This window comes from Chlamydomonas reinhardtii, chromosome 6 (assembly GCF_000002595.2).
Source record: "Chlamydomonas reinhardtii strain CC-503 cw92 mt+ chromosome 6, whole genome shotgun sequence".
Lineage (NCBI taxonomy): Eukaryota > Viridiplantae > Chlorophyta > Chlorophyceae > Chlamydomonadales > Chlamydomonadaceae > Chlamydomonas > Chlamydomonas reinhardtii.
The window spans coordinates 3,716,996-3,743,420 of record NC_057009.1 but is presented as its reverse complement, the minus strand read 5'-3'; the positions used below and the strand labels follow the sequence as shown (position 1 = coordinate 3,743,420).

The 26,425-nt window shown below is 66.6% G+C and overlaps 5 protein-coding genes across 5 annotated transcripts; 1 reads left to right on the top strand and 4 right to left on the bottom strand.

Moving 5' to 3' along the window:
- Positions 1-11: 11 nt before the first annotated feature.
- On the bottom strand, positions 12-6,929 carry CHLRE_06g278152v5 (uncharacterized protein). The gene is made up of 13 exons (XM_043063101.1): positions 6,435-6,929; positions 6,287-6,337; positions 5,919-6,155; positions 5,519-5,739; positions 5,239-5,383; positions 4,982-5,070; positions 4,557-4,699; positions 4,137-4,251; positions 3,819-3,959; positions 3,442-3,624; positions 2,859-3,137; positions 2,516-2,661; positions 12-2,298 (listed from the first exon to the last, which is right to left on the bottom strand). The coding sequence occupies exons 1-13, from the start codon at positions 6,607-6,609 to the stop codon at positions 1,113-1,115; spliced, it is 3,111 nt and encodes a 1,036-aa protein (XP_042923806.1). The 5' UTR covers positions 6,610-6,929; the 3' UTR covers positions 12-1,112.
- A 638-nt stretch (positions 6,930-7,567) lies between these two features.
- CHLRE_06g278151v5 (uncharacterized protein) lies at positions 7,568-11,259 on the bottom strand. Its single transcript, XM_043063100.1, has 9 exons — positions 10,996-11,259; positions 10,838-10,931; positions 10,600-10,668; positions 10,098-10,311; positions 9,811-9,903; positions 9,559-9,615; positions 9,183-9,269; positions 8,682-8,855; positions 7,568-8,431 (listed from the first exon to the last, which is right to left on the bottom strand). The coding sequence occupies exons 1-9, from the start codon at positions 11,117-11,119 to the stop codon at positions 8,156-8,158; spliced, it is 1,188 nt and encodes a 395-aa protein (XP_042923805.1). The 5' UTR covers positions 11,120-11,259; the 3' UTR covers positions 7,568-8,155.
- Positions 11,260-11,348: 89 nt separating this feature from the next.
- CHLRE_06g278149v5 (uncharacterized protein) lies at positions 11,349-19,089 on the bottom strand. Its single transcript, XM_043063098.1, has one exon. The coding sequence runs from the start codon at positions 18,756-18,758 to the stop codon at positions 13,518-13,520; it is 5,241 nt and encodes a 1,746-aa protein (XP_042923804.1). The 5' UTR covers positions 18,759-19,089; the 3' UTR covers positions 11,349-13,517.
- A 110-nt stretch (positions 19,090-19,199) lies between these two features.
- Positions 19,200-22,882, top strand: CHLRE_06g278148v5 (uncharacterized protein). The gene is made up of 8 exons (XM_001697966.2): positions 19,200-19,602; positions 19,804-19,893; positions 20,044-20,155; positions 20,352-20,516; positions 20,909-21,021; positions 21,414-21,467; positions 21,786-21,946; positions 22,339-22,882. Exons 1-8 carry the CDS (start codon positions 19,303-19,305, stop codon positions 22,502-22,504), a joined length of 1,161 nt encoding a protein of 386 aa, XP_001698018.2. The 5' UTR covers positions 19,200-19,302; the 3' UTR covers positions 22,505-22,882.
- A 15-nt stretch (positions 22,883-22,897) lies between these two features.
- CHLRE_06g278147v5 (uncharacterized protein) lies at positions 22,898-26,409 on the bottom strand. Its single transcript, XM_043063097.1, has 4 exons — positions 26,097-26,409; positions 25,553-25,720; positions 23,956-25,389; positions 22,898-23,667 (listed from the first exon to the last, which is right to left on the bottom strand). The coding sequence occupies exons 1-4, from the start codon at positions 26,296-26,298 to the stop codon at positions 23,243-23,245; spliced, it is 2,229 nt and encodes a 742-aa protein (XP_042923803.1). The 5' UTR covers positions 26,299-26,409; the 3' UTR covers positions 22,898-23,242.
- Positions 26,410-26,425: the final 16 nt, after the last annotated feature.

Below are 26,425 nucleotides of genomic sequence, written 5' to 3'. Positions count from 1 at the left end.
GGGGGGCGCTCAGATTGCATTGGTTACAAGAGGGACCTGCTGACGCAGTTCACGAGCCAGGGCGCTCAGGGCTCTCCTCCATCACACACTTGCTGTACTAGCCACCAGGCGCCAGGCCGCCCAGCGTAGCACCAGCGCCTCCTCACATCCGTTGTCACTGCACTTTGCACCCCTGCACACGCACCTCCGCATAGGCGTGCGCACCTTCACGCCTCATTGCTTATCGCCGCTGCCTGCGCCCTGCTCCCCCTGTTTCGTGCACATGTCACCCGGCCTTGCCTGTGCACTCTTTTCGCACGTCTCAGGCACGAACTAGATCTCCAGTAGGTCGCCCAACACCGTAACCACCGCGCTCAGCGTTCGCGTGTCCCCGCACTTCAATGACCGTGCCGGCGTCCACAACCGCCCGCTCCACATACAACACAAACGCTAAACTGCTTCTAGCTCAGGCACCTTCCGCTGCCTGCTCCATTTGGGTTCAAGAACGGGAACGAAACCGCTAATGCAACTCAACTTGACTCAACAGGCTGGCAAGCCCTGAATGCGCGTGCATGTGCGTGCATGCATACGCCCCCCCCGCCTACACCACCAGTGCACAGACTCTGCCACAATGTGCAATCGACATGTGAGCTGTATTGCGTCTATTAGCTATGGCTATGGCCGGCAATGGCGGCGTTACTACTTCCTTTTGTGCACGGCTTTGCACAAGCATTTTTGTCTAACCCCTCCTGCCATGAAGGTGCGTGACCACTCTCCGGAAACAAGCTTTGGCTTTCAGTGCTCACACACACAGCAATGCAAAGGCTAAGGCGTCATCCATCATAATGCATAATAAAGCATGGGTGCACAGGACACGCCACCGTGCTACAAATCGGCGCCTACTGGGGCTTTATGACTGGTTGCCGGGACCCTCAGGGGTGCACATACCCGTCCCAAGTAATGCACCCCAGTCTCTTCAACCGGCTCCTCTGCTGCCGGCGCGTACACGCCCTCCTGGCCACCTCCCCTGATTGCCTCAGCTGTGCCACGGATCGCGCAGACGGAGCTTTGGCAGCGAGCGTCTGACGCCCCTCCTCTTCCTTGCCATCCACCAGCAGCTCACGCCCAACTGCTTACCGCATCTTCGGCGGTGGCGCGCGCGGCTTACGCGGCGGGCGGGGTGAAGGGGGCTTGGGCGGCGACGGCCACTTCAGCGGCGGTGGCGACTTGGGCGGGGGCGGCAGGGGCGGGGGCGACTTGCGCGGCCTGCGCGGCGGCTTGGGCGAAGGGGGCTTGGGCGGGGGCGGCGGGGGTGACTTGGGCGGGGGCGGCAGGGGCGGGGGTGACTTGGGCGGGGGCGGCGGGGGCGACTTGGGCGGGGGCGGCGACGGCGACTTGGGCGGGGGCGGCGACGGCGACTTGGGCGGGGGCGGCGACGGCGACTTGGGCGGGGGCGGCGACGGCGACTTGGGCGGGGGCGGCGACGGCGACTTGGGCGGGGGCGGCGACGGCGACTTGGGCGGGGGCGGCGACGGCGACTTGGGCGGGGGCGGCGACGGCGACTTGGGCGGGGGCGGCGACGGCGACTTGGGCGGGGGCGGCAGGGGCGGGGGTGACTTGCGCGGCTTGCGCGGCGGCTTGGGCGAAGGGGGCTTTGGCGGGGGCGGCGACGGCGACTTGGGCGGGGGCGGCAGGGGCGGGGGTGACTTGCGCGGCTTGCGCGGCGGCTTGGGCGAAGGGGGCTTTGGCGGGGGCGACTTTGGCGGGGGCGGCAGGGGCGGGGGCGACTTGGGCGGGGGCGGCGGGGGCGGGCTGGGCGAAGGGGGCTTGGGCGGCGGGGGCGACTTGGGCGGGGGCGGCGACGGCGACTTGGGCGGGGGCGGCGGGGGCGACTTGGGTGGGGGCGGCGGTGGCGACTTGGGCGGGGGCGGCGACGGCGACTTGGGCGGGGGCGGCGGGGGCGACTTGGGTGGGGGCGGCAGGGGCGGGGGCGACTTGCGCGGCTTGCGCGGAGGGCGGGGCGACGGGGGCTTGGGCGGCGACGGCGACTTGGGTGGGGGCGGGGGGGAGGGAGGCGAGGGGGGTGGTGGCGGCGGTGGCGAACGCACCACTCCGGAGGCGCAGTCGGGATCCGCGTCGTCCACCAGACCATCGCAGTCGTCATCAAAGCCGTTGGCGCAGCCGTTCTCGGCACCGTCTTCGTTGAGGGCGCGGAAGTAACAGACGGTGATGACGGCGTGTGTGGCGTTGACTGACAGCGTGGTGATGTTGAGGCCATTGACAGGCGAGGTGGAGCCCGCAATGGAGCCGTAGTTGACCCTGGGTTCGTTGGCACAAGGTGGTGATTAGCTAGGCTAGTGATCAGGTCGGGTTGGGTGAGGGCGAAGGGGGTGTTTCGAGGCGGCTTTGCCGCGACTGACAACGGGCGGGGATGCCAGAGGCGGGTACAGCTGTTGAAATCCAGCGACCCAGCTTGCGTGACTGGACTTATCCAATGGGACGCAGTGTAGCCCCGGCAGCGCATGCGTGCACTCACCTGAAGGAGCGGGCGGTGCGCATGGAGCCCGCGGCGGCGGGGGCAGAGGGTGCCAGCACCGCCACCAACGCGGGGCCCATGTCTAGGGCGTCGGGGTCGGCGCGCGGCGGCAGGCGGTAGGTGGCGTTGTAGGAATGAATCCAGACCTGTGACATGAACAGACACGGAGTGAGGTGGTGTAGGCATCCGGACTATGCAGGTTCCCGGCACGGCACTGCTGAACCCCACGATTGTCCGTGTTCCATCGCCTTAGGAGCCGCACCATCCCTCAGCCGCGCCATTGCTCAGTCCTCACGCAGCCCACGCCCAAGCCCCTGCCACCCGCGCCCCAGGCCGGCCTCACCCTGCGGTTCTGGTCGTTGGGCAGGCCCGAGTCGTAGCCGGTGACTCCGGTCTGGCGCACACGATAGCTCACGAACAACTGGTTGGTTTTGGGCAGGCCGGGAGCGCCGGCGGGCCAGGTGACGGGGAAGGGGGCCAGGGTGGAGATGTTGAAATAGACAAAGTTCTGGTCGGTGAGGTGCATGGACGGCACCGCCAGCGTGCGTGGCGAGCCGGGGACCAGGCCGCCGCCGGCGATTGAGAAATTGTAGGAGGGCGTGGCCCAGCCGGCCTTGAAGGCCTGTGCATGGAGGCGGATGAGGGGGAGGGCTGGTGTGAGGAAGGGAGGTTACTTCCACCATTGTTGCTCGCACTGCCCCTTCTTGTAATGTCGAGAGGAGCTTAATTTGCACTATAAACACGAGCACCAAGGGTCGGGTAGCTGAAATTATTACCAATTAACCAAGGGATGGGGGGACCCGTCGAGCTCGGGCACATGCCCCCGGGTAAGGCTTTCACATGGCACTGACAAGCCCCCACCCTACACTGCGCGCCACGCCCCACGCCCCGTCCCCACTCCCCGGCCCCCGCTTCGCCCGGCGCACTGTGGGCGCGGCGCTGCAGATGAATGACTTGTTCTGGTAGGGGTCGTTTGCGGGCCAGGCGGTGCCCATGGGGTCGGTGAAGTCGCCGTACTCGTTGATGTCGCCTGTGGCGCTGTTCCAGCTGTTGGCGTGCTGCAGGCCAATGTTGTGACCGAGCTCGTGGAAGGTGGACGACACATCCAGCTGCAGAGGGGGAGGCGGGAGTTTAGGGCGGACCGGTGGGCACACAAGGATACGGGTTCCAGGCCGACGGGTTGGGTTGCGGGTTGGGTTGTTGGCCGAGCATAGGCGACGCACAGGCCGGTTGGTGTGGGCGGCGCGCGGTTTCAGGGACTTCGAGTTCTGGGCTCGGAGTGCACGCGCCCCAGATTACTCACGTAGGAGTTGAGCTGGTTTATCATTGTGATGCAGTTGGTGTCACAGCCCACAGAGGCAGTCCCCGCCCAGGCGCAGGCCTTGCGCTTGGGCAGGATTAACGTGCGGCGCTTGTAAAAGGAGATGTCGGACAGACCCAGGTTCTGCGATGATATGGGGCAGGGAGGCGGCGGGCGGGAGTGAGGCACTGCCGCTCGGATCCAGCCAACCCACCGGTCAATCAGGCAGGCATGCGCATGGCCTCCACTTCCTCTCTCCTTTCCTTTTTTCCCGGCGGCCCGCCCTCTTAACGCGACAACGCCAAGCTGCCGCGCACGCACCTGCTGCGCCTGCACCACTGCGTCGCGCACCCAGCCCATGCGCTCCGGGTCGCCGCACTTGTTGACTGAGTCATAGAAGACCTGGGTGCCGCTGGCCGTGGTCTGGTAGAGCGCCCTGCAGCGGGTAGGGGGATGAGTGTGGAAGGAGAGGGGAGGCGGATGAGGTGAAGGAGGAACAGGAGGGCGCGTCGAAAGCCGGAAGTTGAAAGGAAGATATCTGGCGCGCCGCACGGGTTTGCTCTGGTTCACGTGCGTGCGTCATGCCACCTAAGCACAGATAATCCGCCTCCTGGTAACTGACCAGTACGGCAGCTCGGATGGGCGTGCATGGCTGTGCCCATTCGGCCACTCCCCGCGACACAGGGGTCGCGCATGCACCGCTCCGGCCACCGGGGTTCCCCATGCTACACCATCGCTTACGAGCAAGGCAGGTTGACGGTTGTGATTAGGTTGTTGGTGGCGAGGTAGTTGAGCTTGCCGTACGAGCAGGTGTCGTAGTACTCCTGCATGGTGGCGCGGGTGGGCGCGCCGCTGGCCGGGTTGAACAGCGTGGAGCGCAGGGCCTGCGTGTGTGTACGCACAGGGCAGAGCGATATAAATCTGTCCACTTAAGAATGAGCAGGAGTGGCGTGGGAATTTAGGGCTATGCCACTGACAGAGGCTGCTTGTTGTACATGCCGGGTGGGAGACGTGCTGGAGGAGTGGCTAAAAATGCGCACGCCACGTAACGCCCGCATGGCACATGCGGTCATTGCCAGCCACGTGGCATGCGTTTTCCCTACCTCCCTAGGGCCCCGGTCTCTCTGCCGCAGCCGCCGTGGCCGCCTACTCGCCCGCACACCCACCGACACGCTCATCAGCGGCTGTGTGCCACACACGGTCGCCAGCATGATGATGGAGGTGACGTTGACCGGCTTGCCGTTGATCACGAAGTCTGTGTCTCAGACGCACAGGGGCAGCCGGCATTCAAACCACCTCCAATGCATAAGTCGAAGCCTCCCGGGCAATGACAATCGCTGGCTTACACCCCCTGCCCTTACAGCTGTGTTGCACCTCTCAGCCCAACACCAGCGCCCACGACATCAACGCGCTAGCAGCTCACCCTTGGCGCCGGTGCTGGTGCCGTTGAGCACGGCCGTGTCAGTGTCCAGGCACAGACCCGAGTCGGGGTCGCAATCAAGCACAAACGCGTCACTGCGCAGGCCGCGGCGCCGGCCCGTGCCGGGCGCCTTGACCTTAAACGTCACCTGTTTTATAAACAGAAACGGGAAACATCTGTGTCACATATACCTCCCACACACACGCCCTTGCACTGGCGGGTGCGCACGCGTTTCGCTTTGACGCACAAACACACATGTGGACACACGCATACACACACGCACCATGTCGCCTGTAACCACGTCCGCGCCCCGCTGCAGCGCGCCCAGGCTGAACTGCGAAGTAAGGGTGCTGTTGTTGCCCGTGTCAAACACAGCCGTATAGGTGACAGGCAGTGGGCTGGTGCGATTTTCATCGAGTGAGTGCCACACAATAACGCTGCCAGTAAGCCCGCCCTCCGGCCCAGGCGGGCTGGGCGCGCTGGGTGGGAAGGGCAAGGCAGGTGCTGCAGAGGCAAGCGGGGAGGAGGGGAAGAACGCGAAGGGTGCACAGGGTAAGCGTCGCAAGGTGCGGGTGTGGGGCGAGGGCTTTGGCACGTCGCCAGCAGCCCAAGCGATTAGCACCCACAATTCGGCCTTGCATGAGAAGCAGCTACCCGTTGACTGCACAGCACCAGTCCCCTACCTGGTTCCTGGCACGCGAGCTGTCCGGATGCGTCCACCACGATGGTGAGCGGGCCGGCCTGGCATCCCAGCAGGCTGAGCTGCACGCTGCTCGAGTTGGTGTTGATGCCCGCGCAGTTGTTGCACGCCACCGCGCAGGCGCCCGCGTCGAACACACAGTAGGTGCAGCTGCGTAAACCACCGAAGGGGCCAGAGCTGGCCAGGACGCCGCGAAGGCCGCCGAAGGCACAGCCGCCGTCTGGGGGCGTCAGCGCATAGTGCGTGGGAGGGGAAAGGGTTTGAGGAGCGTGGAGAGGAGATTTCGGGGGGGGATTTCCGTAACCGGCTCGAAACCCACGAAACGTAAGGCAGTCCTACCCCCGGACCTACCCTGCAACCGTCGCTTCGGGGCGACACTGGATTTGGAGCTGTGTGTCAGCGCTGCGCCCGAAGTAGCCAAGAGGTGAAGCTCGCGTCAGAGTGTGCCCGCGACCGCGTCGTTGCGCGCACAATTGCAAGCGAACTGTCATATCCGTACCTGAGCCAAGGCGATAATCTATGGTCACCGCACCATATTTGCCATCCACTGTTATGCCGAGACAAAGGGCGGCCACGGCAAAGAGCCGCAGAAAGCTGTTGCCTCCCGCCACTGTTATGCCGAGACAAAGGGCGGCCACGGCAAAGAGCCGCAGAAAGCTGTTGCCTCCCGCCATCCCCTGAGCCAGCAGCGTCAAGCAAGCGCGTTCGTTTCAGGTCTATTCAATGACATTGATGTAATGTATCAAGCCCTATGTACCTAACTTCTCGCTCCGGTGGTGACTAGCGACCTTTATGATAAGCGGCTCGTTCAAACTAGGCCCGTGCGACAATCGCTTGCAGCTCTCAGTAGTCATACTTTCCCTCGTAGAAGTACTGTGAATTCTTGTGCCAGCTTATGCCTTCGGTGTCCGCAACCGCTGCTGCGTCTTTGGTGGCCAAGACAGAGTGAGTTCCGTGGAATGGAACCAGCCCGTGGCCCAGCGGTCAAGATGTTTTGCGTGCATGTATTAGCATGCATATGCAATTTAGTATGCATAGCTCCAGTCTCCATCAAGCACAACGCAAGCGCTTCTTGCGGAACCTACCTTTACGAGCGTCGCATACCGTTCCTCGGCTGGTCTCCCAGCGCGCACGCCTGTGCTAACGCCATCCATATTGTGATCTCCACTGTTCATAACAGGTTGCAGAATGTGTCGCTGGGCGCTTTGATGTTCTCGCAAACGCGGTCTGTCATTGTGTGAGACATCCAACAACACTTTGCTTGCTGCGGCGGAGCCGGCGTCCTTCTCCAACCCACCAACCAAAGATGTGGATGTGGTCAAAGAGTGCAGCAGCAGTAGCTAAATGTGGGGGACGTTAATTACGCGGCTCGAGTGAGTCGGGAGCTAGCGGGTCGGAGCGGGTCAGTGCACAGGGCAGAGAAGTGTTCAACGGTCGCGACACGGCGGGTACTGGATGGAGCGGCAGGGGCCAAATCGTGACAGCGTTCCTCTGTTTCGAGCTGCACAGCCTCTCTATCTCGCTCTATCTCGCTCACGATTGATCCGCACCCGTGTCCGCGTCCAACCAAGTAGCACCCGTCACATCATAGCGTGGCGGTGTGCATAGCTCGAGCAGCTCGAGGAGCTAGGTCTGAGGCGAAGGTTACATACACGGTCTAAAATACAACAGGGACCTGCTGACGCAGCTCACGAGCGAAAGGGTCGTCCCACCTGAGGCTCGTGCCAGCTGGAGCTAGCGCCCTGGGATTCCGAAGGCTAGCGGGAGCCACCGCGGGGCCGACTCGCTTACTTAAGCGGCGAAGCCCCCCCCCCCCAACCCCCAACCCCACGCCCTAGCTTGTTGGAGAGGGGGGGTATGTGAGGCCCCGAGCCCAAAAAATCCCAGAAGTGTGGGGTGGGGCGTGGGGGTGGGGTTATGGTATTCTATTCCCAAAGATCCCCAAGGCCGGCCGTCAAATGTATGACCAGAGGTTCCGGCAATCCAGGCAATTTCCCACCCTCCTGTCCGCCGCCGCGTGCCCGCGCGCAGGCAGGCACGAGCAGGCCGCCGACCCCTAAAACCCAGATCAACCTGCAATCCATGAGGTTGGCTGATGCCGCCCCCTTCTAGGCGAAGCCCAGCATTACCAATGCCAGCAAACTGGTCATGTGCTAATAAACTGCTAGATAGCGCGCCAACTTGGAAGCCTTGTGTGTTGCATCAACGAGGCGTCTGCCCTCACCCGCCTTGCCATACCGCCGCGCCCCCACACAACCCGACCTGGCTGCCGGCTCCCGCGCAGCCCGCCACCTGCCCCGCGGGATGCTGCTGTCGATGCTGCGGCGGCTGCAGCTCTTGTTGTGCCTGCAGCTGCGGCTGCAGCGGCTGCTGCTGCAGCGGCGGCTGCTGCGGCTGCGGCTGCTGCCGGTCTTCTTCGTCATCCACGCCCCACACGCCGTCCACATCGAGGCGGAAGCAGCAGTAGGAGTGCGGCAGGTGCGGCGCAAACACCACCTGAATGAGGAGCACAGCAGCCGCGACCAAGTCGTTCACACCGCTCCTATCGAATGCATGGTCCGCACCACGCCCACACGACACACTGCCCGGCTCCAGCACGCGCGCGCATGTATACGCCCCTTTGAAGCCCCTAATCACCCACAAGCCCCCCTGCCCTCACCTTGTCACCACCGCGTGCCACAAGGAGACACACGCCCCTCCCCTGCACGCTCGCACGCCCCTCCCCTGCCTCATTGCACAGCCCTACCTGCAGGCTGCGAATGACGCCGCCGCCCCAGCCCTCGTGCCGGGCCGCGAACAGGCGCGTGTTGACGCAGTTGGCCCAGGCCAGGCCCAGGGCCGGCAGCACGCGGCGGCCGGAGCTGACCAGCGGCGCGGCGCGGGAGCCGGGCTGGTGCAGGCGCAGCGTGCTAGGCAGACCCTGTGCGCTTGGGCACATGGCACAGGGGCCAGGGGTCAGGGGCGTGGGGGTTTAGAGGCGTGTTTAAGGCGCGGCCCCAGTTGACTATTGGTTTGGTATGGTGGTCAATAGTCATGGTAGGTGGGCTGCGCACGGATCCCAAGGCACGCCACGATGCCTATGCCAGGGTACATGCCCCATAGCATAGCACCGTTGCTCCCCATGGCTCGCGTCATCGTGGCGACATGATACCTCCTCCATTGCCTCCCGCTCTCCCCCACCCTGCTGCTGCGGCTGCTCCGGCTTCACCCACCCCCCACCCCACCCGCCATTTTGCCACCCACCCACCATCTCCACCGCGCCAGTGTCGTGGTTGATGTCGTCCATGATCTGGTTGGTCAGCAGCACGGCCAGCCCGTAGCGGTCAGCCAGCCGCTGCATGGATGGGGAGGAAGGATAAGGTGGGGAGAGAGGTTGGCAGTTGGGATGTTGGCATTTGGCAGTTGGGATACGTGTTGTGGTCCTGGTCCGTACATGGAGGCGGTGGTGGTGGCGTGTTGAGGTGCGCGAGGAGTGGCAGGGGCGTCCAGAGGTGGGGCGGCATGGCTGCGAGGCCCCGGCAAGGTGATGTGGGCGCGCCGCAGACCCACGGAAGCCAACAAGTGGCAGCACTGCCTAGGCGCGGCAGCAGGCGGCACGCTACTCAACAAAGACAGCTCTTTACCTTGAGCGCGGCTGCGAGCGTGAACAGCAGTGTGGCGCGGCGGTGCCACTGCTGCACCTGCAGCAGTAGGAGAGGCAGCAAGAGCAGTCGGCGATCGGCAGACGTGCAACCGTGAGATCGCCAGTGCCACACGCATGCATCTAACACACACTGCCCATAGCCCCCTCCCCAAACAATTGCACTTGCTTTGACCCTCAGTCCTCAGTTTGCACAGAACCCACACACCCCCCCCCGCCCCCCCCCCACACACACCTGCGGCTGGTCGTGCCCACCGCCACCGCCGGCCTCCTCCGCGCCCGCGTCCCGGAAGACGTGCGCCACTGAGTCAATCACAACCAGCCGGATCTGAGCCGCGAGTAAAACATGCATGAAGCGCAATGCGTTTCAGTGCGCACACTTCATTTGGGGCGAACGCCAAGAAGCGGGCAAGTGCGTGAGCGGGCTCAGGACAGGCAGGCGAGCGGCGCTGTGGCGCACAACATCAAGGTACGTCGGTACTCCATCCCGCGCCTCCAGTTGCATCTTGCATTCCCACGCACCGGTCTGCTGCTGAGCTCAGCTGTCCTGTGGCCGCCACCGGCGCCCCGAGCCCGGCTGACCGTGCCTGTGTTGCTGCCGCCGGCGCCGCCCGCACCACCGGCGTTGCTCTTCTCCAACATGCCCTCCAGCACCCGAACCGACAGCTGCAGCGCTTCGGGGGTGGAGATGGCGCGGCTCTCGACGAGCACATTGTCCAGACACACGTCACGTCGGCTGTGAGCGGCGCGCGGGCGGGAGGGTGAATAGGGGAGAGAGGGCAACTGGGTTGCAAGCGGACTGTGGGAGGGATATGCTCCTACGCCGATTGGGGTGAACACGGTTTGGGGTTGACACGTTTGGGGTCGACATGGCAGCAATATGCTCAGACGGTGACGACGGGTCTGTTACGGGCAACATCCCAGCGGCGTCAAATGCGGTCAGGCGAGGCGGGGCCCCCGTGCACCTGACACAGGTGCCGCGGCTGTGAGCCAAGTGCACCACACTCCCCACGCCGGCACTCACTGCGGGAAGCGGTTCTCTAGAATGGACTTGAGCCGGTCCACAGGCGGCTTTCCCTCCGTGTAGAAGTAGCTGCGGTTTGGTCGTGCGTGTTCAGAGTTGTTACAAGGGGCATGAGCGTTTGGGAGCACTGTTCACCGGTGCGGAGGAGCAAATGCTGCTGCGCACGACACAGCACCCTGCTCCCCGGCCGTGGCCGGGCGTTTCCCCGGCATTCGCAAGAAGTCAAATCCCTTCTCACACGGCCTTGCCGGCGAGCCCGCCCTCCTCTTCTGGCAGCTGAACGGTGAGGAGGCTCTGCAGCACCAACTGCGTCTTGCCCGCAGAAGCCTCGCCTGCACGAGCGCGAGGTCATCAGCGGCGATGAACCCGATGCGCTATGCATTTACGCTTGTTTACCGGTGAGCTCGGTGACGGTTCCGCACGCGAAGCCTCCGCGAAGGAACCCGTCGAGGATGGGGCACCCGAGCGTCGATTTGGGCTGTTCTACCTTGGTCAGGTCAATCGGTACTGGTAATGACATGAAACATGCAGCGTGATATGCCTAACTTGTCTTCCAATTGGAAAGCCGCTGGTTTGGCAAATTTGTCGCGGGCTGTCCCAGGGCTGTCCTCTGTTTCAAGCGAACCGCGAAAGGATGGGAGCAATTTGGTACTGCTGCAGTAAAGGTAAATGTTTACTGCCTACCCAAACTTGTTGCTACGCATCGTCCGGCCGATTGGCACGCCACAGCCTATTACAAGCCCGATTGCGCACGCATTGTTGTGGTTGAGTCTCTCCACCCAGTCCGACCCCCCACACGGCGTAGGGGTCTGAATTCCACCAACTCCATGCACACCCCAAGAAAGGGACGTAAGCCCCCCTGGCTACGCTTTACCCAGCAGCCACAAGCGTCAGAGCGCCCCATCAAAGGCTCGAGTTAGAATCGAGGGGCCGCCGGACCGGACCGGTGGAAGTCCGGCGCGTAAATGTGCTAGACGTTCAGTCTAGAACCCGCCCGTGCGCAAGAACCGCACTGAACAGTAGAGACCAACCATCCAGCTGTGCGCGCAGCCCAACTAACTAACTCAACTCAACGTCAACTGGCCAGCTTCATCCTCCAGTCCAGTCCTCAGCCACGTACGTCCTACTCAGGGCCTGCTCACATTGCGCCTGGCCTCTCTATAATCTGGAAAAAATCTGCGCCTTGCCTTGACCGATTGGCCATTCTGACTGTTTCAATCTCGTCCTGCTGCACACGAGTTAGATGAAGAACCCGGTTAACCGACGGCCACCATCCGCCGGCTGCATCACCCTCGCGCGGCGCCCTCCTGAGTTGATTCCATCGCCACCGCGCACACACACGACTGGCCTTCGGCCTTCCACCGCACATGCCTCTCACATACGTGCTTATTGATGAATGAAGACAAGAAAAGGTGGCTCTCCCTTGCAAGGGAAAAGTGGGCTGTGCCGCCACGCCACGTCCTCCGTCTGAGGCCGAAGGTTCCGATACTAGCCTCATCTCCCGGACATAGCCGGGGTCGGTTTGTACAGGCACCGCCCGCCATATGTGCCCAGTGGCGCCCAGCTATCAAGCACTAGTGCAGCAGGCAGCAGGCCAACCAGACAGCAAGGAAAACACCCATGCCGCTGCAGCTGACTGCCCGCTACGCCATCCTCGTCAGCACAGGTCGCTAACCAGACAACACCGGCAGGTCTCAACCTGCGCGCCGGCGCCGCTTTGAAGGCGGCGCCGCGCTGTCCTCCTCCACGTGGCCTTGCCCGCCCCCTCTGCTCTATAATCTGGAACAAGGGGTGTCAGCTTTGTACAGCTGGAAAATGGGCTGAGCCCCATGTAGCGCAAGGGGATGTGACGATGGGCACCGGCGACATGAACAGCACCCTTGCAAGCCCATCCAGCGGGACTGGCCACTATGCCAACGCCGTGCCGAGGCACCGACATGCCCTGTCCCCGCCACGCCACGCCACCTTACCCACGCCACTTCACGGTCCATGATATCCCAAATGCACCTCACCCACATCCCACTCAAGCACCGCAAATTGCTAGCCGGGCTCGGGCGCGGGATCCCGGGCCGCGACACATTCAAGGCTCGGGGACGCATGGTTTGGCTGTTGCAAACAATTTCGACATTCTTGCCCCAAGACGCTTGTCGTCGACATGTTTTGATACATGGATGTAAGATATTTAGGGGCCGAGAGCTATACTCGCGGACTGAAGAAAGTCAAGCTGTCCATGGACTCACGAGGTCGCTTCTCGCTCCGGCGGAGTTTTCCCTGCCGCCTATTTTTCTACAATAGGGAATAGCAATTAATAATACGTGGCGCTCGCGGTTTGTGCCAGTATGGTACTTTTTGTCGACGCAGGCAGGCACCAGGCAGGCACGGACAGGGGCAATCCTGGGGGGCTTCGCCCCCCCTGGATCGCTTCGCTCAGGGGGCTCAGCCCAAAAAATCTGCGCCTTGCCTTGACCGATTGGCCATTCTGACTGTTTCAATCTCGTCCTGCTGCACACGAGTTATATGAAGAACCCGGTTAACCGACGGCCACCATCCGCCGGCTGCATCACCCTCGCGCGGCGCCCTCCTGAGTTGATTCCATCGCCACCGCGCACACACACGACTGGCCTTCGGCCTTCCACCGCACATGCCTCTCACATACGTGCCGATGAATGAAGAAAATGAGTCGAGCCGCCTCAACCACAACGCTCCCAGCCATGCACCACGGGCCCTGGCGCATTCCACTCCCTGTACACCTCCTTCCGCACATGTTGACCCCTATTCGTATTGGTCTGGCGCCCGTGATCGCTCTCCGTCCTCCCACCACACCACACAGCCTCCCAAGGTGACCACCCCCTCCAGCCATAAACTCACCCTAAAAATCAACCCACATCACCCCTACACCACACAGCCTGTGCCTCAACCTACTTGCCCAGCACGCGCTCAAGGTCACGCTTCAGCATGTCTATGTCCACAGCCCCGGCAGAACCCCCACGGACCTCGTCCACCCCCGGCACGCCGCCCATCCCCAACAGCAGTCCGCCGCTCGTGCTGCCGACCGCACGCCCCGTCACCAACCCGCCAAACGCCACCCGGCCCGACAGCTGCCGCCCCAGCAGCTGCGGCGCCGCGCCCGCGCCGCCTGCCGCCAGCGCCAGCGGTGCGGCCCCTGACGCCGTCGTGGCCGCCGAGCCGCCCGCCCCCGCTCCCGCCGGCGCCCCCGGCACCGTGGCTACCTGCACCTCCGCCAGCTGGCCATCCAGACGCCGCATGATGCTCCCCAGCGCCGCACCGCCACCAGCACCGCTCACAGCCGCCGACGCGGTGGCCGAGCCGCCGACGCAGCCGCCGCCGCTGGCGGCTGCCGCCACCAGCCCTGCCGTCAGCAGCCGGTGCTGGCTGCTGACGTGGCTGGGGGCGGGCGCCGTGAAGGGCGGGTGCAGGTGTGCCGGCAGCGCCGCCGCGCTCATGGCCGCACCGGACATCTGACTGGGCTGAGCTCCAGGCAGGGAGAGCGAGTCACGCATTGACTTGTAGGAAGCTAAGGGATAACCCGCGCCTACACGCCCGGCGGCCAGCGCGCCGCCGTCGTCGTCGCTGCTGCCGCCGTCGCCGTCGCTGAGCGGGCTGGCGCCGCTGCCCCTGCGATGGCTGCGGTGGTGGCGGTGGTGCTGATGGTGTTGGTGATGGTGGCGGTGGTGATGTGGGTTGGGTTGCGAGCTGAGTAGCATCTGCAGCTGTTGCTGCTGTTGCGACTGGCTGGGGTTGATACTGGGCTGCCGGCCTTGGCTGCTGTCGCGGCGGGCCGGGAGCTGCTGCAGCAGCGGCTGACCAGCAACCCCTGACAGGGAAGTCCGCGCCACTGCAAGCGCGTCCGTGCCTGGCGCCCAGCGCCAGCTGCTGCTACTGCCCGCGGCGGCAGCAGCCGTGGCGCTAGCGCCGACGTCTCCGGCGGAGGGCTCACCTAGCAGCCCCACACGCGCGCTAAGGCGCTGCTGCGACAGCTGCCGCTGCAGCGCGGCCGCGGTCGCCACTGCAGGCGAGCCGGCCGCGCCCGGCGTCTGCAACAGCGGTGGGTAGCCGCTGCTGCGCCGGCGTCCAGCGGACTCCGCCCGGCGACCTGAGCCGCCACCGCCGCCCCGCATGCCCGTTCCCACGCTGCCACCGCCGCCGCGGTGCAAGTCCTCATCAATGAGCGCCACGAGCGTGGCGGCTGTCGCGAGCGCCGCGGAGGATGAGGATGCTGGCAGCCCCCCTGCCGCAACACCCATACCTGCACCCACGCTCGGTAACGCGTCGGCGTGCGGAGGCATGGCCAGGTAACGCTGGGAGCCGCCGCCGCCACCGAACTGCGTGTGCCCCGCGGCGGCTGCAGCTCCCCGCGACGCTGTGGCCGCTGCTGCTACTGCCGTAGCCACAGCCGCAACCGACGGACCGGGCGGGCGCTGCTGCAGCCGCGCGTCAATGCGCGCGCTGAGGCCGGTGCTGTAGGCCACGATTGTCAGGTCCGAGTCAGACACGGTGGATTCGACGCAGCCGCTGTCATCGCTGTCATCGCCGCCGCCGCCGTCATGACGCTGAGCGCGGTCAAGGCCGAGGCTGAGGCCGGACAAGCCGGCGGCGGCGGCAGCAGGGTGTGGCGGCGTGGTGGGACTGGCGTACATGCCCGGGGAGGCGGCGCCACCGGGCGGCCGCGGCGGCGCACGGCCAGATGGTGTGCGCGCCAGCGCAGCAGCGTTGGCGGCGGCTACCGGCACGGCTGCGGCAGCCGGTGCCGTCACGGCGGCCACAGCGGGTGCGGGTGCGAGCGTGAGTGCCGCCTGGGGCGCCGCCGCCATCACGGGAGAGGTGGCGACAGGCTGGTCTGCGCCACATGCGCCACCCGCGCCCGGCCGCGCGGCCAGGTCTGGGCCGGAGGAGGCCGAGGAGGAGTCAGCCGGGTCGCCGCCGCGGGGCCCACGTACACGCAGCGACCGGCCCGGGGCGACGCTGGCCGGCAGCGGCGCTGCAAAGGGCGATGGTTGCTGCGGCGCGCTGCGCTGCCGCGGCGGCGGCGCGCCGGTGCTGCTGTCGGCAGCGGAGGCGTCGTCGTCGGCATCGCCGTAGCCACCGCCCTGCGCTCCTGCCTGCTGACTGCCTGGCAGCGACAGCGGCACATCTGCTCCCACAGGCAATGCCCCCACCACAGCTGGCGCTGCTGGCGCTGCTGGCGCTGCTGCAGCGGCTGTCAACCGCTCCTCCATGGGGCGGGCGACAGGGGCGACGGCGCCTGGCCGCCGTGCCGCCACGCCGCCAGCTGCTGCAGCAAAGGCGGCGCCGGCCGCGTCCGCTGGTGCTGCCACCGCGGCGGCAACACCATCAACGCTACGGCGCGCGAAGCCGTCCACGCTGCTCCGTTGGCTTGGTGGCCGCGCGCACTTGTCCCCTTCGCCTGGCCCTAGGCCGTAGCTTTTCGTCGGTATCACAATCGACGGCCGTGGCCGGGCTTCTGCCGCACCAGCCGCGGGCCCCACAGTGGCAGCAACGCACCCTCCGCCTCCGCCTCCTGCAACCGCCGCCGGCGCTATACCACCTGACGGCGAGCCGTCCGCAGCACCGCCGTCTCCATGCGTGCCATGCACTCCGCTAGGTGACAGCGTCACGGCGCTCGACGGTGACGACGGCAGACCCCCCGAAGCCGCGGACGGCAGGCGCGATGGCGGCGCCGGGCCGCCACCGCCGCCGCCGCCACCACCGCCGCCACCACCGCCGCCACCGCCGTCCCGGTCAGCGCGACCACGCTGCCGCGGCCGTTCACGGTCCCGCTCAGCCTCCTGCCGGTGGTCTAACTCCCCCTGGTGCTGCCGGTGCTGGTGGTGCCCATCTCGCAGCTGCCGCTGCTGCCCTGCCTCCGCCGCTGCTGCCCTGTCACCTTCGTCGCTATCCTCCGTTTCCTCCTTCCCAGCAGCACGGCGGCCGTGCGGTCGCACCAGCTGTCGTGCGCTGGGCTCACGCTGCATGCCCTCGTCGTCATCATCGACGTCCCCCTCGCCGTCGCGTTGACCGACCTCGCTGCCCACGGCACTGCTGCTGAGACGCATGAACGGCAGGGGCGCCACCAGTCCCGACAGGCCTTCGGCAGGCGCCGGCGGGGGCGGGAGCGGCGACAGCGCTGCATGGGGGCCGCGGCCGGCGCCAGCCGGCGCTGCGCTGCCTCCGGAGGGCCCGCCCCTGGCTTGCCCTGGGCTCTGAGGCCGCGGCTTGGCGGCGAAAGGAGAGGCAGCAGGCGTGAACGTGTGTCTGCCGACTGGACTGGAGGTCCTGCGTCGGAGGGTCACGTCCACGACGTCGCGTCCAGGTGGGGCCATGGTGCCTGCTGCCGCGGCAGGCAGGGGCTGCCGCAGCCGCGCCCCGGGCCCCTCGCCCTCGCCGTCCCAGTCGCTACTTGAGCTCCCACTGCCGCTGCTCCTGCGGCTGCTGCCGCTGCTGCTACTGCCGCTGCGGCTGACGCTCCGGCTGCTGCTCTCCGACGCGTTGCGCCCGTCCGCACCGCGGGCCCCCAGCTGCTGCGGTCGGGCTGCCGCTGCCGCGCCGACACCGCCCGGCCCCGCAGCTGTTACAGAGGCAGCCCCGCCACCAGCAGTAGCAACAGCCCCGCCACCAGCAGTAGCAACAGCCTCATTAGGGCCGCCCTGCAGCCGCGAGCCGCCGCTGGCCGCGGTCGAGCGGCGCGCGCGGCCGCCGCCCGGCGAAGTGCCTCTGCTGTCCGCCCCTGACTCGTCATGCGGCGCCAGCAGCTGCAGCAGAGTCGCCAGGTCCTGAGCCGCGGGCGCTGACGTCCGCCGGTCCCGCCCCACACGGTCACGCTCCCGCTCCTCCCCCGGCCGACCTTGCCACGGCTGCAGGCTGTCACTGCGGCTGGCGCCGCCCACGTCCGCCATGGCACCGTGCGCGCTGTTTGCTCCACCGCCGCCATCGCCGCCGCCGCGGCTATCGTTGCTGTGGTTGCTGTGGTTGCTATGGTTGCTGTGGTTGCTATGGTTGCTACACACGCTATCAATCTTATTCAGCAGCCGCTGGATGCGCCGCTCGCTGGCGGTGCGCAGGCCCAGGTTGCCGGAGCTGCTGGCGCCGGTCAGGCCTAGGGCTAGGTTCGAGCCTGCCACACCCACGCCTGCGTTGAAGCCGGCACTAGCAACAGCACCGGAGCCGGCGCCAAGGAAGTTGCTGGCACTTGGAGAGGAGGTCAAGCCACCGCTGGCGCCACCTGCGGCACCGCTGGCACCGCCAAAAGCGCCGTCGTGCGTGCGGGCCTGCAGGAAGGCTGATGCCAGCGTCACCGGTGGCGGGCTGGCCGGCGACGCCAGCGGCACGTCCGTACTGGTGGCGGAGTGGAGTGCGGGACTGAGGCTAAGGTTAATCACGAGGCCGTGGCTGGTGCTGAGCGGTGCCGGTGCCGCCGGCGGTGCTGCTACGGGTGCTGGTGCAGGTGGTGGTGGTGGTGATGGCGGAGGCGCGGCGGGCCGCGCGGCGAGGAGCGGGCTGGGGTTGGGGCTGGCGGCGCGCGGGACGAAGCCGGTGCCGCGCCGGCTGCTGGCGTTGCCAGTGGCCAGGGCAAGGGTGTGGTTGAATGCGCTCACGACTCCCCCGCTTGTGCTGGTTCCGGTAGAACAGCCTACGCCGCCGCTCAGGCTCGAGCTGTTGGGGCCGCCAGGCGACGGCCGGTCCAGGGAAGGCCCGCGGGCATAGCTCAGCGCGGCGCTGGCGGCGGCGGCGGCATGTGCGGTGGCGTGGTCAGGCGATAGGAGGCTGCGGCCGGATGAGGTGGAGAAGAGGGGCGCGGCGCTGCCCCCCGCACCGCCGGCAACGGCACCACGGCCAAAGGCGGGTGGCGGCACGGAGGAGCCTGCAGAGGCTGCTGAGCTGTATAGCTCTGAGCTAACGGCCTCAGGCGCACCGGCGTAAGACGCGTGTAGCACCTTAAAGCTGTTGGGACGCGACAGCAGACCGCCTGCGGACGCAGCCGAAGACAGCGCGGTGCCCGGCGCTCCGGCTGCTGCGAGACTGACCCCGTCGACTGCCACCTGCTGCGCGACACCTGGAACCGCAGGGCCCGGCCGCTCCCGGCTCCAAGGCGATGAAGTCGTTGCATAGGACGCAGTGCCCTGGACGTAAGGCGATGCCATCCGCTTCTGCTCCGTGACGGTCAGCTGCGCCAAGCGCTAGCGAAGGGAGCCATTGCACTCTCCGCGTGAGGGGCTGGCGCTCGGTGAAATTATTTCCAGCGTCAGTATCATTACTCCTAGCGATTGTAAACACGAGAAGTTGGGGAAGTCACGAGCCTCGTCAGTTCAGCTGTAGTTCTTTCCGCTGCTGTCTGCATTATCCAGTATAAAGAATATGACGTTCATAACTCCGACATGACTTTGGTTGTGTACTTCAATAAGTAAGAGGAGCAAACAAAACAGCCTTGCCAAAACACCTCGTTCCAGCAGCTCGGCTCTCACTGTGCTTGATTACAAGCTCTTAAGAATATGCATGCTGGTCGTGGCAAAGGTTGGCTTGTTTCTGGTGTGCGTGTCATCAGGCAAACAACCGATTTCACGATTTTACACTCGCGCACCTCAATTGTGCATGCCACAGGCGTGTATCGTGCTCATAGTCCTCACTGCTACCCAGGCACATAGCTTGATCGCACATTACACGTGTCAACCAGCAAAAGGCCAAGAAATGCTCCTGCACAACACCGCTCGCGCTGCGTGCGCTTCCAAGCGCCAGGCACGCGCCTTTATGGCAACTCAGACCCCCCGCAGCAGCGGCCCCCAACGGCGCGTGTCGGCCATCGCGATGGCAGCGTCGCGCTGCCCCACTTTGGCCGCCCGCCCCCAGCCCTCGCTCCTCCGTCGGGCGGCCCAGCCCGGTCGCCGCGCGGCAGTGCCGGTCCGCGCTCAGGCGGCGCCCCTGATCGATGCCGCGCCCGGCAAGACAACTCTGGGCTTTATTGGCATCGGTATCATGGGCCTCGCAATGGTGGGTTGGGATGCAGGGTGGCGTAGGGTGGCGCGGCCGCAGGTATCTTGCAGAGGCGGAGCGGCCGCGTGTCACCGGGTGGGCTTGACATGCCGCTGCACCGCCGCCTAGTCATCAACCACCATCGCAGCCAATGCCTCTTGCATGAGGCGAAGTACCCACTGCCTCTGCCGCCGCCTCGCCCTCCCTCGCCCTCCACAGACTCGCAACCTGCTGAAGGCCGGCTACCAAGTGGTGGTGTGGAACCGCAACCCCGACAAGTGCGCAGCGCTGGCGGCGGAGGGGGCCAAGGTGGGTGGAATATTGTGCGCGAACGACAGAAGGCGGACGACACAGCATTCATACGCGCACCTCCTCCCCCAGACGCAGTCGCACACCTGCTACTGTATACGCCCATGCCGGTATGCACACACGCACACACAATCTCACGCCCACCCGCAGGTTGCCTCCACCCCCCAGGAGGTGGCGGCCGCCGCCACCTACACCTTCGCCATGCTGTCCGACCCAGAGGCGGCGCTGGATGTGGCCAACAGGCCGGACGGCGTGGCGGCGGGTGGGGCGAGGGGCGGGCGGGCTGGCGGGCGGGTGCCGAGTGCGGGCGGGAGAGACAGCCGGCATAGCCTTACGTGCCCTCGGTTCGTTTGGGTGCACGCATAGCCCACCTACAGCCCCTCGCCACCGCTGCCGCCCTCCTCCCGCGCGCCCGCCGCCCTCCCCCTAACCCCAATCCCCACCCCGCCCTGCCTCAGGCATGGCCCCCGGCAAGGGCTATGTGGACGTGTCCACAGTGGACGCCGCCACCTCGCAGGCGGTGGCGGCGGCGGTGCGGGCGCGCGGCGGCGCCTTCCTGGAGGCGCCCGTGAGCGGCAGCAAGGGGCCGGCGGAGCAGGGCAAACTCATCTTCCTCACTGCGGGTAGGCGCGGCGCGGCGCGGGGCGGAGGTAGTATGCCCAAGCCAGCGCAGTAGGCGCGGGGCGGAGGTAGTATGCCAAGCCAGCGAGTAAGTCCCATCATCGCCGAGGGGAGATAGCCGTTCATGGAGAACGGAGTGATTAGTTCACAAGTTTGAAGTAAGGGGGGGGGGCGGGGCGGGGCTGCGTGGAAGGCAGGGGAGGCACCGGGGCCCCTTCCGGAGCTGTGTTTGCTGTGGGCCGTACTGGTACTGATTAAGTGGCTTGGGGCGTGGACGCTGAGCCCTTGACAAACCACTTCCCAACACCCAACACCCGCCCACCGCCCTTCACTCCTGCGCACCAAACGCCCCAACCACTGCCGCCCCCCGCCCCCCACAATGTAACCCACCTAGGCGACCAGGCTCTGTTCAACGCTGTGTCCGGCCCCCTGGACGCCATGGGCAAGGCCAAGTTCTTCCTGGGGGCGGAGGGCGCCGGAGCCAACATGAAGCTGGTGGTCAACATGGTGGGAGGGGGGAGGGGCGGAGGTTTGGGCGGGAGGGGGGCAGCCGTTTGCAAACCAAAGAGACCGAGACCCAGTACCCGGCAAGCCAGCCGTTAGCGGAAGGGGGGGGGCGGTGCGGCGCGAGGGAGGGACGGGGGAGGGAGGGAACCAGAGGGATAGTCGGTGCCAAGCTCTTGTTAGCCGGGTAAATTAAGCGGGACAGAGTGAGAGTGAAATGCGCGGCAGGAGGGGAGTCGAGACCTCCAATGTAGCCTCTCTAGCGGTTGGCCTTGAGGCCTCGAGCACACGGAGCCCTGCTGCCACACAGCCGCCCGCCGGCGTCCTCCGTGCTCATTCCCCCACCATCAACGCCACCCACCCCAACCCCCGCTCCCCACCCACCTCGCCCTCAGGTGATGGGCAGCATGATGACGGCCTTCGCGGAGGGCCTGGCGCTGGCGGACAAGGTGCGCACTGGGAGCGTCAGCGGTGGGGGGGGGGAGCGAGGCACGGGAGGGAGGGGACTGAGGTACGGCGTCAGGCCTGGGGTGCCTGGGGTTGGGCCGATCGCACTGGCGGCACCGGCGGTACCGCCTCCCAGCGCCTACTGCCGTACGCTTGTCACGGCACCGCCGCTTTCTCCCGGACTCGCTGAATCCGTGTCACTGACTCCACGTGCCCCTGCTCACGAACCGCCGCCTGCCCCACCCCACCCCACCCACCGCCCGCCTCCCGCCTTCCCACTGCCTAACCTCGCAGCGCCCCCGCTTCCCCTCCCTCACCAGGTGGGCCTGCGGCAGCAGGACGTAATCGATGTGGTGGGGCTGGGCGCCATCGCCGCGCCCATGTTCGCGCTCAAGGGCCCCGCCATGGCGGCGCGCGCCTACGCCCCCGCCTTCCCGCTCAAGCACCAGCAGAAGGACATGCGGCTGGCGCTGGCGCTGGGGTGAGCGGGAGAGCTTGGATGGGGGGGGGAGGGAATGGGGGTTACTTCATTCCAGTCCCAAGTAAACCAAGCGGGGGCGGGCGGGCGGCGGCGGGAGGGAACGCGGCGGCGTGCGGCGAGGATCCCGCGGGCGCGTGCGGCGGTGTGGGCTACGGTGCGGGCTGGGGTCGTGGCGGGGGTGCGGTGGTCAGCGGTCAGGCAGCACGGCTGCACGGGCGCTCAATTCGGTCATGTGCAGCTCACTGTCATTCCCCGCCGGTAGTCACTCACAGGCTCACTCGCACAAACCTACTCCTAGCCAGCCGACCAACGCTGCCCTCCTGCTCCGCCTCCTCCTGCCCCTCCTCATCATCTGCCTCCTCCTCCTCTGCCGCCTCCTGCTCCCCCCGCAGGGATGAGGTGGGCCAGCCGCTGCCGCTGGCCGCCGCCTCCAATGCGCAGTACATCGCGGCGCGGCGGCAGGGGCTGGGTGATGCCGACTTCAGCGCGGTGATGGAGGCGGTGCTGGGGCAGGCCGCGGCGGAGGCGACGGAGGCGCACAACAAGGCTGCCAAGTAGAGGAGCGGCTGCAGGCTGGCAGGGGCGCGCCGGCGGGTCAGCAGGCAGGGACAGGGGCACGGGGAGTACGGTGTGGGCGTGTGTCGCGGTAGAGGCATTGGAGGAGGCAGCATGCCTTGGGTGCTGGAGGGGAAGGCCGGATCTAGCTAGGTATTGTTTCTGTGGAGTGGCGTCCAGCATGCGTGCGGGTGTGAAAGGGCTCGGAGCACGGGCGCCGCTGAGAACTTAGTCGGCAGGTGCACGGTGCTGGCCAGGGGAGTGTTGGCGGCTTCGCGTATTCTGAGGCAGAAGCGAATTAGTTTACTTTGCTGGGTGGGGAACGCATCCACCAGACTGCATGTGCGTGTGTGTGTGTTACCCTTGTAAACTTCCAAGAGTCTCGCCACGGCCGGCTTCAGGTGACGAAGGCCCGCATCGTCCATCGGCATTGGCAGCAGTGCCACACAGGCGGAACCAGTTCATCCTACCATTTCAGCTCTAGCTCGCGCACGCAGCACGCTCCCATTGAACAACGCCCACCGGAAGCCCGCAAACGAGTGCTGCCAACGCGCGAACAAGTGCTACCCAGACTGCGAAGCCGAGCCAAGCAAACCGTCAACGGCCCTGTCATGTGTGGCTGTTCCATCCTCCGCGCGCCCGCACCTGACCCGTGCGGATCATGCCCATCCCCTGCACCGCCTCCGCACCGCCTCCACAACCCACACAACTCCTGAATCCTCACGCCCACACCATAGCCGCTCAGCCCGAAGACCGCGGCTTAGGCCGCGGCAGCATCGGCGGCGGCGCCGCGCCGCCGTCCTCGTCATCCGCCGCCACCGCGCGCCGCGCCATGCCCGTCGTGCCGCGCAGCGGCGGCTGCTCCTTCCCCGGCGCCGAAGGCGCCGCCCCCTCCCCACTGCCGCCCTCCCCATCGCCCGCTGCGCCGCCAGCTAGCCCGCCGCGCGAGCCCTTGGCTGCCAGCTCGTCCGCGGGCTGGTTGAACATGGACGCCAGGGCGTACTGCGCCTGCAGCCGCTGCCGTGGGTCCAGCCCCTCGTCCTCGCCCAGGCTCTCCAGCAGGTCGCCCAGAGTGTCACCCTCATCATCGTCGTCGTCATCATCGTCAACGTCCTCGTCGTCGTCGCCCAGCCCGGCCGCGTCGTCGCCGTCGGCACCGCCGTCGCCTGCAGGGCCATCGCAGGTGGCACGTGGCAGGGGGGTGGGTGCGGCGGTTCGGCACTGCGTTTTCCTCTCCCCATGCGTCTGGTCAATGTGGGGCAATGTCTCTGGTCGCCCCAGCCACCTACACAGCTGCACGCCCCACATATGCCTGACTAGGGCACGTCGCCTGCCTAGCAAGTACCCAGCACCGCCTAATCATCATGACCCCACAATCCCATGCCCGCCCCGCCCCGCCCCGCCCCGTCGCGCCTAGCCGCCCTCCCTGGCAGCTCCTCCCGCCCCGCTCTCACCCTTCATGAGCCCCATGCCGCGCATGTCGCGCAGCAGCGCCTCCAGCTCCTCCTCCTCGCCGCCGCGCGCCGCTGCCGCCTCCGCCGCCTCTGCCTCCAGCTCCGCCAGCTCCGCCTCGCTCAGGTTTCCAGAGGCCGGATCCAGGTCCAAATCCAGATCCAGATCCAGCCCCAGCGCGTCGAACTCCGGCACGTCCTTCAGCAGCTCGTATAGCGCCGGGTCGCGCGCGCGCAGCGCCGCCAGCACCTGCGCGTCGCTGAGCTCCGTGCCCGTGGTGTCATTGACCGCCATGGCATCGGAGTCGTCGGCGTCCAGCGCCGCCATGAGGCTGCGCAGCTCCGACACCTCCCGCAGCGCCGCCACAACCTCGCCGTCGCCTTCGGCGCCGTCGGCACCGGCGGTGCCGCCCGCCAGGCCGCCTAGCAGCCGCTCCAGCTCCGCCTGCTCAGCCGCGCCATCGGCGCCGTCGCCAGCGCCGTCACCACCGCCCAGCAGGCCGGCCATGTCGCCGAGATCCAAATCCGCCAGCGCGGCCGCAATGTCCGCAGCCTCCTGCTCCGTCAGCTCCTCCTCCAGGCCGCCGCCGGAGGCGGCGGCATCCCCGCCAGTGGCCGCGCCGGAGCGGCGGCGCGCCGCCCACTCCTGGAACTCCTTAGCCGCATCCATGTCGCGGCGCAGCATGTCCGCCACGTCACCCGAGGTGGCCTCGCGGTCGTCGCTGCCGTCCGGGGACAGGATGGAGGCAAGCAGCGAGCGAGCGGCGCGCGCCTCCGGCGGCAGCACCTCCTCCGCCGGCAGCGCTGCCGCCAGCTCCGCCAGCTGACGCTGCAGGTCATTGTCGAGAGACGGCGGCGCGAGGCCGGCAGCGGCGGCAGCTGCCGCTGCCGCGGCGGCGACCGTCGTGGCGGGGTCGACCGGGGCCGGTGTGGGAGCGGGCGCGGGCGCAGCTGTGGGCGAGAGCGGTGGTGAGCTGGCGGACACAGAGGCAGAGGTAGGAGCGGGGGCGGGGGCCGGGCTGGGCGGCACGGCGCCGTCGCCGGCTCCGCCGCTGCCCTTCATGCGCTGCAGGAGCCGCTGGCGGCGGCCGCTGCCTGCCGCCGCCGCAGGTGCGCTGGAGCCGCTGGTGCTGGCACCGGCGGCGGACGTCACGCGGCTGTCATCACCGTTGCCGTCCTCCTCATCAGCTGCCGGCGCCGCAGGCACAGGCGCAGGCGCCTGCGGCACAGCTGGCTGCTGCTGCTGCTTACTGGCCGCGCTGGCGGGAGCCGATACCGAGGGCGCGGGCGAGGGCCGTGAAAGCAGCTCGTCGGGTGTGGTGGCTCGGGGCCTCATGGCGGGGGTCTCCACGGGGCTGTAGGGAGCCAGGACGGGGCCGTCAGATGCGGCGGCGGCGGCCGCCTCCGCAGCCACCTGCCGCTTCTCCGCGTCCGAGCCTGAGGGCATTGGTGCAGGTGGTGTGGGACGTGTGAACGGCAGTGTTTATGCCCGCCCTGCGTGGGTTGAATGCGCTTGCGCCCACACCACCCAGTGCAGCTGCCCCCGCGCAGCACCTGAACCAGGCTACACACATACGCACACTCTCCTGCTCCTGCTTACCAGGCCCCTTGCCGCTGCGCTTGCCGCCCTTGCGCCCCTTGCGGCCCGCCGCCGCGTCCTGCATGTTGTTGCCCAACACCTTGCGTTCGATGGTCCGGTGCTTCTGCTGCAGCGCGCGCTTCTGGTCGCGGCTGCGTTGCGCCCAGCTGTACTGCTCCTCCTCCTCGTCTGCATCGTCACCAGGCCGTGATAGCACGGGGTGCAGCGGGGGCAAGGTCAAGAGGCTGAGCATGGTGGGTTAGGTGTACATGATTCTGGAGCAAGATGAAGAACGCCAGCGGGCGGGGCGATACGGGGCTGGGCTGCTTTGTGCTGCCGCACAGGGGGGCCGGGGGGGGGGGGGGGGGGGACGCAGCGCTAGTCGCAAGTGTGCTCAAGTCGTGGCTGAGTCCCTCGACAGCGAGCGTTCACGCTGCCCAAATGGCCCATACGTCCCCAAAGCTGCATACGCACTAGTTCAGCGTGCGCCACTTCCAGCGGAAGCGAAATGCGGAAGTTTGCTAGCCGCCACAACACCTCTCCGCTCGCGGGTCCGGGCCCTCACCAGCAAGCGCAGCGAATTCATCCAAGGCATCCGGGTCGACGGCCTCGTACTCAAAGTACACGCCCTCATTCTTCTGGTTGTTCTTGGCCCTCGCCACAAGTGGCAGTTTGGGTGCGTGACGCACTGCGCGCACCGCTCTCCCACCCAGTCCTCTGTGTCCTAATTGCAACAGCAGCTGAGCTGCTGACGGTGAAAGGTGCATGGCAACGACCCGTTCGCCAAGAGCCGAGCTCGGGAGAGTTTAGTCTAGTTCCAGCAAGAGGCAGCAGCGGTCTATTTAGCATCAACAAACGGTATGGAGTAACACCGATAGCCCCAGAGTCATGGTC